Below are 15082 nucleotides of genomic sequence, written 5' to 3'. Positions count from 1 at the left end.
CGCATTTCAGTTGGTCAGGTAACTTTTTGGATGTGCGCTAAGAATCAGGCTGTAGTGAAAGGAGATTTTCAGCGCATGTGTCTCCTGCCATGTATTGGATTTGCTTCTAGCAGAAATAAACGGTGAGTAACGTTAGATGATGCCTTTTTCCTGTTGTTCCAGGAGCTGTCATTTGGACTTTGTCGGTCAAACGAAAGGATGGAGTTAGATGGCACCTAACCTTGATTAATCACTTTCCTACACTGACGTACAGCATTTTACTTTGCATCCATGAGAGTGAGGAACTTCTTTCAGACATATGTTAGCAAACACAAATGAACTGTGGCTGTTTGCCTTGATGGTGGATGCTTGGTAAAGCATCGCGCTGAACACGAACTCAAACTCTGTGACCCATTTTCCTTCAGGATGACTGAATTAAAACCACAGAAGAAGACAGGTATGCACTGCTCTGGAAGCAAAGTTTACAAAGTTTACCTCTGATTTCCACACGACGTAAGCGTGAGAGCTGGACGGCTGCACTTTCCTCTGAAGCCACCTCCGCGGGGAGAAGAGCGTGCCGGTGCTCCCGGACGGCGCCGCGCCGGGTCCCCTCACCAGAAACGGTAAATCCCCGGCGGTATTCCTTTTGGCACGCTTCACTGTGTCATAGTCAAAGTGGAAGTTGGAGGATGGAGAAACATCCAGAGGTATGGAGGGAGAGGAAAGGGACGGGGTTATGGGCTCCTTTAATGTCGGAATCTTGGTGCGTAAAGCCGGTTTCACAGCCAAGCGCTCCGGGGACGCACCTGCGTCCGCAACCGCCGCTCCGGAAAACGATGCGCCACTTACTCCCTCGGTCCGGGTGTCACAGTGTCTGATGATAGCGGGGTCCAGGCTCCGGGTTTGGCGTAGCCTCCGTTTGGTTATGGCTTTGGACGCAGGAGAGGAGCAGGAGAAGACGCTGTTGAGAAGACCCTGAGCGGCAGACATGGCTCCTTATTCTGGATCTCACATCAGCCCAGGTCAATGCGTCTCTCTGAAGCTCCCCTTCACTGTAAGACACGAGTTCAGCGTTTCCCCATTAACTGGAAGGTCCAAGTGCAAGCTGGCGAGGAGCTGGAATGCATTTGGCTGCAGACGCTGCGCAAAGTGGACGAAGAGCAAGTCTTCCTCTCCTCTGCTGCGTTCCTCTGCTGCGTTCCTCTGCACGCTGGTCATTCCCAAACTGGATTGGAGTGAGGAGACAATTTGAGAGGGTGTGTGTGTGTGTGTGGGGGGGGGGGGGGGGGGGGGGGGGGGGCGCTCGTTTAAACAAAACTTAAGATCTGACTGTATGTTTTGCTTAATGCCAAAATACTGTATTATAGAGCGCTTGGATTTTTGCTTTTCAGCTCTCCAGGTGAGCTCTCCATGGCTCACCATTGGATTTGTTGATAAAATGTTAACCCCCAGTGGGTCATCATTCATTTCACCCACCGAAATCCATTCAGAAAACCACCATTTTATCCTCAGCGTCCTGAATTTACACCTGTCTGACACTTTTAACTTTGATTTCTGTTGCCCTTTTCATAAAGATGTGGGGGTGAGTGCGAGTTTCTGTCTTTAATAAGTTCATTTTCATAGAGGTAATTAGGCACGTAGAGCAGTCAGACAGGCAGAAGGTCACGCACACAGACAGACCTGATTTACCCAGGGATGAAAATAGACATATTAATCCTTGTCTCTCATTAATCCATCTCGCTGTCTGGGAATAATAGGCCTATCAGTGAAGCCTGCTGTGTGCTATAATTAGCTAAACAATAAGTGAGCCATAGGATTAAGAGCCAATGGCTTTCTTTATACTCCGGTGCAAGAGGCTATATTCCAGACATTTGTTTACACAGATGCTTGTGCAGGAGCTCACTAATCTCAGTGTGTTAAAATGGCTGTGTGCATTTATTTAAAGTGGAGAGGGTAAGTTTGAGAGAGACAGAGAAGGCAGGAGCATGTGTGGCCCAGAGTGTGAGAGTATGGGAAAAATGAAAAGAGACAGCAGGAGTCCGGAGAGGAGGGTGCCGGACGGCTGATAAAGGAGCTCATGAAGCCGCGCTGCGTGACACACTCACACACATGCACACAACACAGCACGACATGACACTGATAACAGCTGAGATAGATCTGACCCTTCTAAAAACAGCCCGCGGGGTAAAAGAATGAGACTAGACAAGCAGGAGTAAGTGAGGGGAAAACATGATGCTTTGCTTTAGTTTGTAAAAGGTTTATGGAAAGATGCCAGCACTTGAGGCATTATTGCCCTGAAATGTGGCCATGCTGCTCCACTGTTTGGGGACAAAGCCAGAACAACAGTAATATAAAATAATAATAGTGTAAAATTGAGAAGACATTATACAAAAATACATCTAATTCCACCAGAAACCCTCACAGCATCCTTCACTGTTTGCAGCCTTTCAGCCCTTCATCCTGTGTTCAAGACAATTTGTGCATTTCAGGACTCGTGTTACTAATGTGTTACCATGGAAAACATTTAATGTGAAACAGCAATCATTTGACATGACTGTCACAATATATAAGACATGGTCAGGGTGGAAGGGAATGATAATATATCAACAGGGATACTCATAGCCAGTCACATACAGCGCTACATGCACACTGTCCATGTTTGGCATACAATAGAAGAGCAGTGCTGCCTGAAACCATTTTAAGTAGATGAGTCCAGATTCAGTAGAGACATGGTTTCCTGTCGTGGGCATCAGAAATCAAATTACTTGAAAGCCTAGATTTTAAGTGTGAAACAATAAACAAGTGATACAGGGTTTATTTTTATCTGTTCAAGACAATATCTTTATGTGTGATGGAATGAGGACGGAACAATATTACCAACAAATAAATAATCTGATGATTCAACTCAGAGATTGGAGAAATAGTTAAATAAGTTTGCAAAGCCACGCACAGTTTGCACCCTACAGCGATTGAACTATCCGAGATCTCACGTGTTCCTGGCGTCACATGTAAACATCCCCGTGCTGTGTATATTTAAGAGCCCCCATATTTTTCCAATAGAGGATGATTAGATTATTGAGACATGGTGAATTTTCTTTACTGTATTTTGCCTCGAGGAAAAGGATCTTTTCCTAAACTATGTTAACTGATTCCCCCCCCCCCAAAAAAAACATGTTTCGCTTCCCGAGGTATAGGGTGCATGACACCCAGGTTGCTGAATTTGTATAGGGTGGTTTAGTTTAGATATTTAATCTTAGAATAAGATCAGCAGAGTTATTATTGAGGCCATTTGCATATATGCCTTCAGGTTCTTCATAATTTTCATGTCATAGATCCCTAAACAGACACAGATGTCTTTACTCACTGGTGAGAGCCCATGCAGGACATAGTTTTTCACAGGGATGTGGAGATTCTAAAAATGGTACTAAAATATGTAATTAAAAGTGTGATAACCACTGGTGAATTATACTACAAATCTATTTCACGTTTGTAAGGTGATACATGGAGTAATGTAAAGGGCTGGAGGCCTGTGAACATGAGTTTGGAAACCTAATCTTCATTATGTCCCTCGTGTGTGTTCCACACAGGCATACTGTTTTTGGTCATATACTGACATCTTGTGGCTATTTCATGAAATTGCACTACTAGTACGATGTCCGCGAGAGACAAGTTCAATTTAATTTTTCCCATGCTGCCTTCACGGTAATATGACTGTCCTTTAACGTTGTACATCCATAAGTGGTTCAAAAAAGCAACGAAATGGCACACTATGAATGATAATGGAAGGATAGATGTACATTAATGTCTTTCTCTGGCAGAGTGTGGCGAAATATCCTCACACACAAACGTCATGAAAATAAGCATTTAATGAACTCATGATCTTGGTGGCTTTACATAAATGTTGAACCTAATTGTAAATTGTTACAGGCGGAATGTCCATGCGTCTGACATGTATTCTCAAGCTTGGTTTTTGGAAGGAATGTGTTTTGACTGACACAACCACAGCCTGGTTTCTGTGCAAGAGGCCGGCGCTGTTGCCGCAGGCCTGATGGGAAAATTACAACGACCTGTGAAGGCAGCAAGACAATGGTTGCATTTGCCTCAACAGCGCCATCCCTCCATCGTCTGTTTTTGGTGAAAGAGAAGACACTTTATAGGGAAGTGTTCGGCAATGAAAGGGTTAAGGAGGTTGTAGTGTCCAGATCGATGCCCCCTCTCCCACACGTCGCCATGAACAAATGAATTCGCGGGGAATTAAATATCAATTTCACCAAGGAGAAAGAGTCCTATGCTTTGAACCCGACCCTACCAAGGCTAAAGTGTTGTATGACGCCAAGGTAATGTTTTACGCAAGTAATTTAGCTGTTCGGTATTTCGACTCTGAAACGTTATACAGGAATAATTTATAATGGAAAAGCGGGGTTGTTTCATTGAAGTTTAGGATATAGAAATCGACCATGAAGACCACTTAGGCCACCGAAAAATAACGTTAACGAAGCTTTTTCATGTCACGCTGACTGAGTTGTTGAATTGTTTCCGGGTGCGTTTGATTTCACGTTTCTTCTGCAAGCTTGATTTAAGGAAAATTCGCGTTAACTAACAAAGACATTTTGTTTATTTGTAGCTGTTAGTTAATCTCATAGGAGGCTGCAAGATGACGCATTTCAGCCAAAAGTAATACCAATGCATTCAGTAGCGTTAATGCATTTTAATTAACGTCAGAGCTATTTAAGAAGACAGTGAAATAGTTAACGTTATAGCCGTGTGGCTATCACCTACAACAGTTCAATTCCAACACCCAATGTTAGTAAACAAACACACCACCGTACCTAACCCGTTAGCTTGACCAGTACTAGCTTTTGTAACGTTCATGCATCAGTTAGCGATATTGCTGAATAGCTATTTTAATGCCATTGCAGTCTATTCAAGAAGATAAGGTGCTCCAAGTAGACAAAGATGCGGCAGCCGAGTCTGAATGTTATTTCTTGGGTGCAGTGTCGTTTCTGCTAGCTGGCTAGTTAGCCAGCTAACGCTGGTAAAGGGCAATTGAGTGTACCACTACGCTTTCTAGCTTGGCGTTTGCTAGCTGATGTAAGCTAACAATGAACGGTTATCTGAATGTTTGTGAATTGCAGTGACACAAGAAGCGACAAGGACTTTATTTAACAGCAGTAACTTAGCTGGAACAATGTAAAATAGCAATGTAACGTTACGAGTGTAAGTAGCATTCTGCTTTCAGTATGTTTGCAGCAAAACGTAACGCTAGCTTCTTTGATTGGGGATGCTCCGTTTTACTGCAGATAGTTGAATATGTAACCATCATTTTAGTGTTATAGCTGGTCAATTTGATGCTAAGCTAACGCTCAATAAGTGACATAGTGTTGTGTATGTAGTCTCTGTTGAGAATGTATATTGTGCATGTAGAGAAAGCTTAGGCTTCAGGTCCGAGGTAAACTAACTAACTAAATTAGCATCATAATTCATGTGTTGTTTTGTTCAACCTAACGTATAACGTATCTGGAACCAGGGCCATACTGCATTCACTAAAATCATGATTTGCAGAGGGTAACTAGTGACTGCAGCTGACAGAAAGTCTCAAACTGTGAAAATACTCGGAGAACGTGCTAAAGAACAGTCCTTGCTGCTGAGTTGTTTTTGAGTGGAAGCACAGGTCATCAAAGCACATGAGCCTTCAGCAAGACTGTACTTACTCTGTGTCCACATTACAGGTCATTGATGTCTTGATAGGTACAGATGAACATGGAAGAAGAATCCCAAAATACCTGATTCACTTCAACGGTTGGAACAGGAGGTAATATTGACATTATCTAACTATGGATTTACTGCCACCTACCCACCTACCTAACTGTTGTACTCATTGTAGTGTTTATTGTTGTAAAATCTTACGTTCATCAACTTGTGGAATGATGTAGCTATAAAACACTGCTGTCAAAGCATACAGATGTTTATATTTTAGTTTTAAATGTGTGTTTTTGTGTAGCTGGGATCGTTGGGCTGCAGAAGATCATGTCCTAAGGGACACAGAGGAAAACCGTAGATTACAACATAAACTGGCTCGCAAAGCTCTAGGTCGCATGTAAGTTCATTTGCGTTCATTCATTTATTCATAGAGGTAAATGTCATCAAAATATCAAAACTGAGTATATTTTCTAGTATCACTTTGGCCTCTCCAAGCAAGAATTTAGATTAGCATCATTGAATATGCTTTGTTGCTTAATTATCAGGTTATGGAAAAGTTTTATTGGCGATTTCAAACAGGCACAATGCTGTTAGTGAACATAATGGCACCTGTAACTAAAACCACAAGTCCAATGAACTGCAGGTCATTGTCCGCTTTGGATCCTCATATTTTCTATTTGACCTTTCTATTGTGTTGTTCTATCTTTCCACGTATGTTTTTGTCTTTTTGCCTGGCGGCAGGAAGAGAAAGGGATGGGCAAAGAGGCGTCGTCGTCAGTCTGGCACTAAATCTTCTCTGAAGACTCTCCCCAAGGAGGACGACAGTGATGACGCATGTGAGAAATCTTCCTCTGTCTTTGTGTGTCGCTCCCAGTCTCCCATAGCAATCAAACACATTTTTCCGCCTCTAGGTTTGATTTCGTCTTCAGAGAGCAGTGACGGCGACGATTCTGACCCTGAATCTTCAAATAGCGGGGACAGCACCTTCTCTGAGGACATCAACAAAATGGTGAAGTGGATCAGTTCAGTTTTGCTCTCAGACAAGGCCATATATTGACCAGAATCTACTTGTATCACTTTGGTACACCAGTATTTCTTTATAAATTGTCTAATCGACCAAAGACTGGTGACAGCAAACATTAGTTTTAAGACTTCTGACTATAGAGACCCACATTATTTTAGTTTCTACAGAGCACGTACCTGAAGGTCCATGTCATGTTTGTTTCAGAGGGTCGAGCCGGACATTAATGTGAAGAGGGAAGGCGAGGAGAAGATCGTCCATGTTGACATCAGCATCCCTGATATTCTGAAGAAGAAACTGGAGGATGACTGCTTTTACATCAACAAGAGGAAGAAGGTACATGGAGCAGAATTTAAGCAGTTACACGTTGATTTTGGCGACTTTTCATCACATTTGCCTCAAGAATAATTATAAGTGGACAAACATAAGTTTGATTGGCTTCAAACTGGGACGTCTGGAAAGCATGGTAAGCTATGGGTGCTGGAATTGAATTGACTTGAGGCTCAACTGTGATTGACCATGTTTTTCCTCTCCTAGCTGGTGATGGTTCCCTGTCAGACGAACGTGGTGCACATCTTGGAGTCCTACGTGAAGCACTTTGCCATCAACAAGGCATTCATGGCCAACGAGAGGTACCGGCGTCAGCAAATCAGCACACAGAGCAGCAGCCCACAGCCAGTCCCTCCGGAGAAGAGGTGAGTCTGCACACTGTGAACAGAGCGTAAATACATGTTAGTTCAGACAATAATTGAATATTATCTGTCATCCTTTCTGCTCATATTCACAGTCTGGTTATTATTTACAGTATAATATGATTCCATGTCGAGATTATATTAAAACTAAATTGAATTAATTCTGATTTCCGTTGTTTTTCAGTGAGGAGTTGTGTAAGGAGATGGTTGACGGCCTAAGGATCACATTTGACTTCACCTTACCCATGATCCTCCTCTACCCATGTGAGCAAGCTCAGTTCAAAAAAGTCAGCTCCTCCAGGCTCTTCCTGACGATCAATGAAAGCTCCCCCTGCTCCAGCAAGTAAGTGTGCCATGGTAAATCAAGTCCCACGTGTTGTTTGAGAAACCACTGGGCTGTGTTTTATTGCATTGGACTATTCTGCTTCATCATCACGCCGTAAGCCTTTTCCCTCAATTCGTGTTTGAAGCGCCCAACGAGAACGCAGCCCGAGCCCGCTGGGCCACAACCCACCCACCCCCCAGTCCACAGACAGTCAACCGGCGCTGAGCGACATTTCTGCCACCACGCCTACCGCCCCAGCCCCCACCCCGAAGCGCCGGCGTCACCCTGACATGGACTGCATCTCATACCAGTCGCAGTCACTCAGACGCTCCACCAGGAACACGTCTGGAGGTGAACGGCCAGCTGAAGGAAGCAGTGGAGGTAATCAGTTTTTACTGGAATCATCCAACAATGCATTGCACATACACGGCCCGCATCTGTTCTTATGTGTTTTATCAGCCATTTGTGTGACAGCTTATGTTTTGGGATTCATATTGTAACAATGGTTACGCTCTTCGAGATTCAAATGCCGTGTTTGTAATGATCAGGTGGAGGCAGTGCCACAGCGTCCCCGCAGCTCAAACGTCGTTCGGTCGACACCTCGTCCCAGCCCAAGTTCTTCCTCAATCTCGACAGAAGTAAGCTGATACTCCATTCAAAGTTATTCCTGTAACTGTGCCACTGGTTTCACTCTTTTTTTGGCCATTACTTAAAATTGAGTTGCGTTCCTTTCTGTTTAGGACAGTTAGTATCTGGAAAATCAGTGACTGTTTTCAGCCGACCATCCAACCTTATTCTCATCTAAATAATAGTTTAGTCAAGCATTTCAAGGGCAGATGACAAAGTGGTTTCATCTTTAGTCCTCTTTACAGTCTGTGAAGCTCGTCCTCAGCGACTCATTTGATTTGTCATCGCAGGAAAAGCACAGGTGCTATTAATAACAAATGACGGCTCTGTTCCATTGTTAATATCATTAGTTAAACCAGTATTGGGCAAATCAAGATGTACGCAGTGAGACAGATCTATTGTCCTCATCACATTAATACCAGAATAATGGATTTCATGAAAAATTAAATCTAATCATTGTCAGTGTTGTGGCAACTTTTTATTCTGTAATAACCATTTTGGCCCAGTAGATGGCGTTATCTCCTTTCATTCCTTCCACATTCTGATCCTCTCCAGTGCTCAGCAGCTCCACTTTCAGAAGAATGACTTTGCTCCCTGAAAACTTTGTTGCACGCATTCATTCTTACTGTCAGTGGTGTATTTTGTTCGCCATATTTCAGCAGTGACAGCCCTTTAATCACGTGATCCTTCTCTGTCCTTACCCAGAAACCCCAGTGCACAGTGGTTCATCTTCCCCGTTGCCCTTGACACCAAGCAAAGAGAGAAGTGGGCCTTTCTATGGTCTGGAGAGCCGGAGAAACAATGAGCTCAATGAGGTGATGAAATGATGTGTGATGAACGTGCTGTTAACTGGAAGGGAAACGATGTCTGGCTCAAGGACACTAGTGCCTAGTCCAGTTCCTGCTTCGTTCTCAAATAAAAATCCAGTCCACACAAAAGCTGTGTGAAAATGCAAAAACAGAATGAAAGTGCTGTCAAGAGCATGCTGGAAAAAAACAGGCAGTGATATAAACGCTAACCATGTTTGCCTGCACAAAAGCTGTTACTGGTTGGCTACCTGCAACTCGAACACCATTGCACAAAATTAGCTCATGCAAACTAAGGTGATAAGGTCACACAGCAAAAACTCAGTTTTTCCCATCTGCACACCAACACTGCAAATGAAAAGGTCCATTTTCAGTGACCTAAAAGCATCTTTGTGTGTGGACAAAATGCCAAAATGCATAGGAAAAGCTGCCTGTGGACTGTGGCACAGGAGATATGCAGGAAGAAGTAGAAAGTAACTGAACTGGAATAGTCAGACCAAGCAAAACACAGAGTGGAGACAAGTGTTTGGTCCTTGCTTGAGTTTCATCATTCAATTCTATGGTGTTGCCAAATTCACAGTGACCAATCAGTGGAAATGCAGCAATCATTGATCATAAGCTTCAACTGTCGTCAGTTGTTCACCTCAAAGTTTCTGTTAAATGTTTTTCCTTCACTCTTCAGGTCCTGAGCTGGAAGCTGACTCCCGATAACTACCCTCTGAATGACCAGCTTCCTCCACCCTCCTACCTGTATGGAGCACAGCATCTCTTGCGGCTTTTTGGTAGGTGTCTCGGACCATTTGACTCTCAGTGGTTCACTTGTCACAGGTGATTTCAGGGATTGGACAGTGGTTTAGGGGGAAAGGCCCCTCTTATTTTGTGATTTTGATCTCATTCCCATCAGTCTCACTCAGCGCTTTGCTTTTCTTCCAGTGAAGCTTCCTGAGATCCTGGGAAAGATGCAGATCCCTGAGAGGAACCTCCGCGCCCTGGTCAAGCATTTGGAACTCTTTCTAAGGTAAATGCTCATTGTGTTCAAATTGAATATCAGCATTAGAGCTAACAAAGGTAAGTGCTTTACAAAGCAAGAGAGGGACAGAAACTGTTTAATTAAAATGGGTTGAAGAGTACAGGTTTCATGTTTCTTCAGGCTGTGCAGATGGCAGAGTAGCAGTCTTTGGTTCACTCTGGCCTGAAGGCTTATCGTCCACTTGCTAAAACATTCAGGCATCGTACTGAAACACACACATCTTGAAAAATGGATTGTGCCGCCAGGTGGACAGAAGCTGTGTGGAATCATGTGTCATTTCCTCAGATAAGTCATTAAAAAGGTGAGGCGCTGCATTCAATGAATGGAACATTAACTGTGAACATTCTGCTTTAAAATGCACTTTGCTAATAACCTGCGCGGTTCATTAACCAACGTTTGACCTGGCTATAAGCATTAAAGCTCAGTAGCTTGTCAGTGTTGAGCTGTAAGAAGTTCTCATTTCACAAAGACACCTGGAAGCTATTGTTACTGTCTCTTCAACACCCTTGACAAATACACTTAATGCCTTATGCACAAGTAACACAGTGAAAGCAAAAGATTAAAAGATGGACCACAATGCCAAAATTCATAGAAACACAAAAATAGTGATTGTCAGGAAATTACCAATACGCCAAAGTGACCCAAAAACATCAAAACAAAAAGGCAAGAGTAAGTAAATGAGAACATGGAGGGGAGGGAGAGACGGAGTGAGAAAGAGCATGTGTTGGAGGGAGGGAGATGAGTGGGCGTTACACAAGCGCGGGAGTCTAATCTTTAAATCCTCCCGAGCGATCTTCGGTTCAGCCGGTCCCAAACCTGGGGGATTTAGGTCCTCTCATTCTCTAATCAAATGCACGCAGTACTGCCTTCTGCCACCAAGTAGTGCTGTGGAGCAGCAGCTGAACTCACCATGGAGTGGGTACAGGGGTAAACCTGAGTCAAGTGCCAGAGTGACTTCTAGTCCACCACTCCACCAAAAAATGTATTAAATATAGACACTGGAGCTCTTCTGGTCTTCCGCATGTGGGAGTGGTGTGCAGTCTGAAAGGATTACAACATTCAGCTACGTGTGTGATGCTTCACCACGGCGGGAATGCATGGCTCTTATACAGCACGGCTAAAACGAGATGATAACACTCCATGAAAATGCAGTGTCACCAGGAGTATGGTGACAACACCGGTCCAACATCTTATAAGTCAGTCCTGTGGCACTCAGCTGCAAACCTCTGGTGCATCTCTTTCCCTTTGAGCATTGCTCTGCTGAATGACAGAGACAATAACTTGGATGCAAAGAAGAGTGAAGTGATTCAACGCAAATTACTTCTGCAGGTTCCACTTCCTCTGCAGCTGTCTAACTACAAGTCATAAAGACAGGGTTGATGATATTTAATGCAGAAAGGCAGACATTTCTCCTCAGTAATTAATGAATTTATTCTCCGTGCTGGAGACTCTGCAGGACACTAGATGCAAACCGAAATCATGGTGTCTTTTGGGAAAGCCTTCATGCCTTTTGCTGTGAAATCAGCCTCGTGGCAGATTGTGCCGAGCGGGAAAAAAAAAAAAAAAGAAATCTGATTGATGTCGCAGAGACTGAAGTGCAATGCATTCTGGGATTTGGCCACAGTTGATCTCTCACTCTCCCTTTCTGCGCAAGAATGATTATGATTAAGTGCGGGTGTGTGTGTGTGCACATGTGTACGCACACGTTATGCTGATTTACAATGTGTATGCCGAAAGCGGCTTGTCTTGTGTTATAACTGATCTTACAGCTGTGAAGATCAACACAAGCTGGAATTTTTTGCACCGAACGGCCCAAAAAATAATTTTCCAATTAGATAATATACTTTGAAACCCATTCAGTGCCTTTCTGTGAATCAACTTTTGTATTTCACATTGAAGAATTGGGCTTAAATAAAGTTAGTGTCTTTAAAAAGAGTCTTGCTTACCTTGAAGTTGTTCGTTATGGGGTTCTCACACGTTCCCCTGATTGTCCCATGGGGTTGTCTTGTTTGTTAGCTGTTGTCAAGGAGTTCTTAAGTTCTCCTCTGATGAGGATAATTTGTTTGCATTGAGATTAGGAAGGCCGGTGGAGCTAAGATGAGATGGCAAGATTTAGAGGATTTGGCCGAGTAGCGGATACTAAGAAGATTCCGGATTAGTTTTCCCCGCTACTGATTAGATGGGAGGGTGGGGGGGTGGGGGGGGATTTTTCACTCTTTCCCTCTCTGACTGTTGGTCGGTCATTTTCATGTTCTCTGTCTGTCTGCCATAGTGATTGGTTCTCTGCTGATGGTATAGGGATGGATGAGGGGACTTTGTCTCTGGCATATATACCCCGGGCAGAGGTCAAGGGGTCCGGGATTTGTGTGGAATGAGCCACAGATATCTAGGAAAACCAGAAGTGGACGTGACATTTGAGACGCGTTCCTTTCATCGCTTTATGGTTTACGTGAGCCTATCAGGTCGGCACCCTTTGTCATGTGACAAACGGCTTATGCTGCATGTTTCATGCGAGGACTGCTGAACATTGTTGGAATCAAAATATCTCACCAGATTTCCCTCTCTTGCACTTCCCGCCCTCTTCCCGCCCTCTCTCTTAGGTTCATGGCGGAGTTCCATGAGGATTTTTTCCCTGAGTCTGCATATGTGTCAGCATCAGAGGCCCACTACAGCATGAAACAACCGAGGCCAGTGTATTGAAGGAGACGTCGGCCATTCTGTTTCCTTCTCTTTCTTGTCTCTACCCTGACTGACCCCTAAGCTTGTCTAGACTGACCTGTCTGGGCTTGTGTCCAGAGGACTAAATCGCAGCTCTATTGTTTTCCTGGAGCAACCTTCCTTCCTCTCTGGCCTAACATTAGTTTTCCTGCTGTCACCGCGTGCGACCGCTTGCATCGACCGTGCCACTAACCCTCACCCATGCTCTGTTTGTGAGACTGTCCTGCATGTCACGCCACCCTGCGCTGCTTTGCTTCAGTGTCCTGCTCCGAGAAATGTCGAGCGCTGTGTGTTGGCATGCGGTAACTTTTTGGAGGTGTAAGATTTAATTCATAGGAGACGGCAGCTCGTCTGCTTGTTTTGTAACCCGGCCTGCCCTTTTTTTTTTTTTAATGTAAGCTGAGGCTGGAATGTTCTCCAGGCTCTCCGGTTTTCAAGGCTGGCCAAAACAAAACCGTTTTGAATCACTCAGCCGTAGAATTCGACACAGTCAGCGCTTTCTGACTTTGTCGCTCTTCACAGCCACAGTTCTTGAACATCGTGGCAAAGAAGGGAAAGAGACACAGATTGAAAAGCCCTGTGTTCTTGTTCTGCCCGCATTACTAATTTTGGATACCTTTTTGCGCATCATGTGCTTGTTTGGTCGTTTGGCCCCTTTATGTAGTGACTTCCTGTAAGCACCTCCCATGCAGTGCTGCCAGTGATGCTCGTCCGGATCTGATTCCTCTGAAGCTACAGTCGGACTTGCTCTTCTTATCCTGGAGATGCTTCACTGCTTTCGCTGAGCAATCCTAGCTTACTGACTCTGACTCAGGAATGTTGTTTTTCCTGTGGATTTAACAGTTTTTCAATGTGTTACATCCACTCAGAGTCCAGAATTTCACATTTCTTGCTTTGCTTTTCATGTTGTCCTATGCATGTCTGATAAATGTCTAACCTTTTTCTTTTTTCCCCATCCTGCCTGTTGCGCTCACTGTGGCCGCCTTGGAAAAGGAAAGGATAAGGCACAACTGCAAATGTGCTGTGTGCAACATATTCAAGAGCAAACCGTGTGTTATTCCTTCATTTTCACACACGGCAGTGTCGTAATGTCTCGTTCTGATGCTAATCTTTATCAACAGGGAATCTTGAAAAGCAGTTAGAGGCTGCTCGTATTTGCAAATATTAAAGATTGTTTGATACCGGCTCAGTTCATTGAGCACCAGAAAGATTAGACAATCACTTCAGTGTCTCAAAAACAAATTTAGCATACATTTATGTGATTTGCAGCATAACCACTGAAGCTGAAGTTGAAAGAAATATGAGGAATTATTTTTGCTGTGTTTCCCCGTCATGACATTGTAAAAATGTACAAAAAACACCTGTTGATCACTGTTTTTTTTATTTTTCTTTGCACACCACTGCATCACTCTGTTCATGTTTTTTGTTGAATTGGTAATAAAATACTTGACAAAGCGCATTCCAGACTTGTTAATACAGAGTTTGCCTCAGCTGTCAATGCAGTGTCCCATGAATCGCTGTATTGTAACACACTTGTATGTATAATATGTTTCTGTTTCTTGTGTTGTCTACAGAGGTATGATTAGTAAATCTGTCTATTGTGTTTAGTAACAGTAGTGTCTGTTTCCCTTAAGTCCTGTTTTCTTTATAGAGTTTAAATAAAGAGGTTTTTTTTAGTTTAATCTCATATCCATAAAGCACCATGATTGGTCGAGCAGTTTTTATGCATCTTCGTTCTTCCAATGTGTTGTACTTCCTTGATTGGTCCCTGCACTTTTTCCTACTTTTGTACCTTTTACTGGAACGATGAATCGGCAGGGAACAGGCAAATGGATTTGAATCGCCGGATACCTCACAAAGCACTCCTCTATTAAAAATTAAAAGCAGACAAGAGACTTTTATCAGCTACCTTGACCTTCCATGTCCCCGGACTATAGCTGATTAAAACTTATACCCGGAAAAAGCTGTCACTACAGCTTGACTTTTTGATTCTGCTGTCCTTGGCTCATTTCCGTGCCTCTTCTGTTTGTCTTAAAGCAATCGCCCGCTGAGTCGAGTGGTGCTCATTTCTATGAGAACTTGACTATTTAATCAAATGTGGTTAAGGAAAAACTGCCAGAGTTTAAGCTAAACCAACAAGACAGGTCCGCTATTGATGCGGGGTGATTCGGTCATTCCTTCCCT

General features: G+C 43.6%; 2 protein-coding genes across 3 annotated transcripts in view; one reads left to right on the top strand and one right to left on the bottom strand.

Annotated features, from left to right (window-relative positions):
• LOC139327830 (rho GTPase-activating protein 6-like) overlaps positions 1–1082 on the bottom strand; it is a 67929-nt gene extending 66847 nt beyond the window's left edge. The window contains exon 1 of the mRNA XM_070957833.1: positions 475–1082. Coding sequence (XP_070813934.1) covers positions 475–969 — 495 coding nt within the window. The 5' untranslated portion in view covers positions 970–1082. The remainder of the gene's footprint in view (positions 1–474) is intronic.
• A 3031-nt stretch (positions 1083–4113) lies between these two features.
• On the top strand, positions 4114–14355 carry LOC139327742 (MSL complex subunit 3-like). 2 transcript variants are annotated; one of them, XM_070957680.1, is made up of 14 exons: positions 4114–4316; positions 5709–5791; positions 5981–6076; positions 6421–6515; positions 6591–6688; positions 6908–7036; positions 7238–7395; positions 7577–7735; positions 7863–8098; positions 8266–8355; positions 9050–9159; positions 9833–9932; positions 10084–10168; positions 12781–14355. In XM_070957680.1, the coding sequence occupies exons 1-14, from the start codon at positions 4218–4220 to the stop codon at positions 12878–12880; spliced, it is 1638 nt and encodes a 545-aa protein (XP_070813781.1). In that variant the 5' UTR covers positions 4114–4217; the 3' UTR covers positions 12881–14355. The 2 variants fall into 2 exon arrangements, with proteins under 2 accessions (XP_070813781.1, XP_070813782.1); XM_070957681.1 differs by lacking the exon at positions 4114–4316 and adding an exon at positions 4773–5070.
• Positions 14356–15082: the final 727 nt, after the last annotated feature.

Source organism: Chaetodon trifascialis, chromosome 24 (genome assembly GCF_039877785.1).
Source record: "Chaetodon trifascialis isolate fChaTrf1 chromosome 24, fChaTrf1.hap1, whole genome shotgun sequence".
NCBI lineage: Eukaryota > Metazoa > Chordata > Actinopteri > Chaetodontiformes > Chaetodontidae > Chaetodon > Chaetodon trifascialis.
This window is presented reverse-complemented; position numbering and strand designations above follow the sequence as displayed.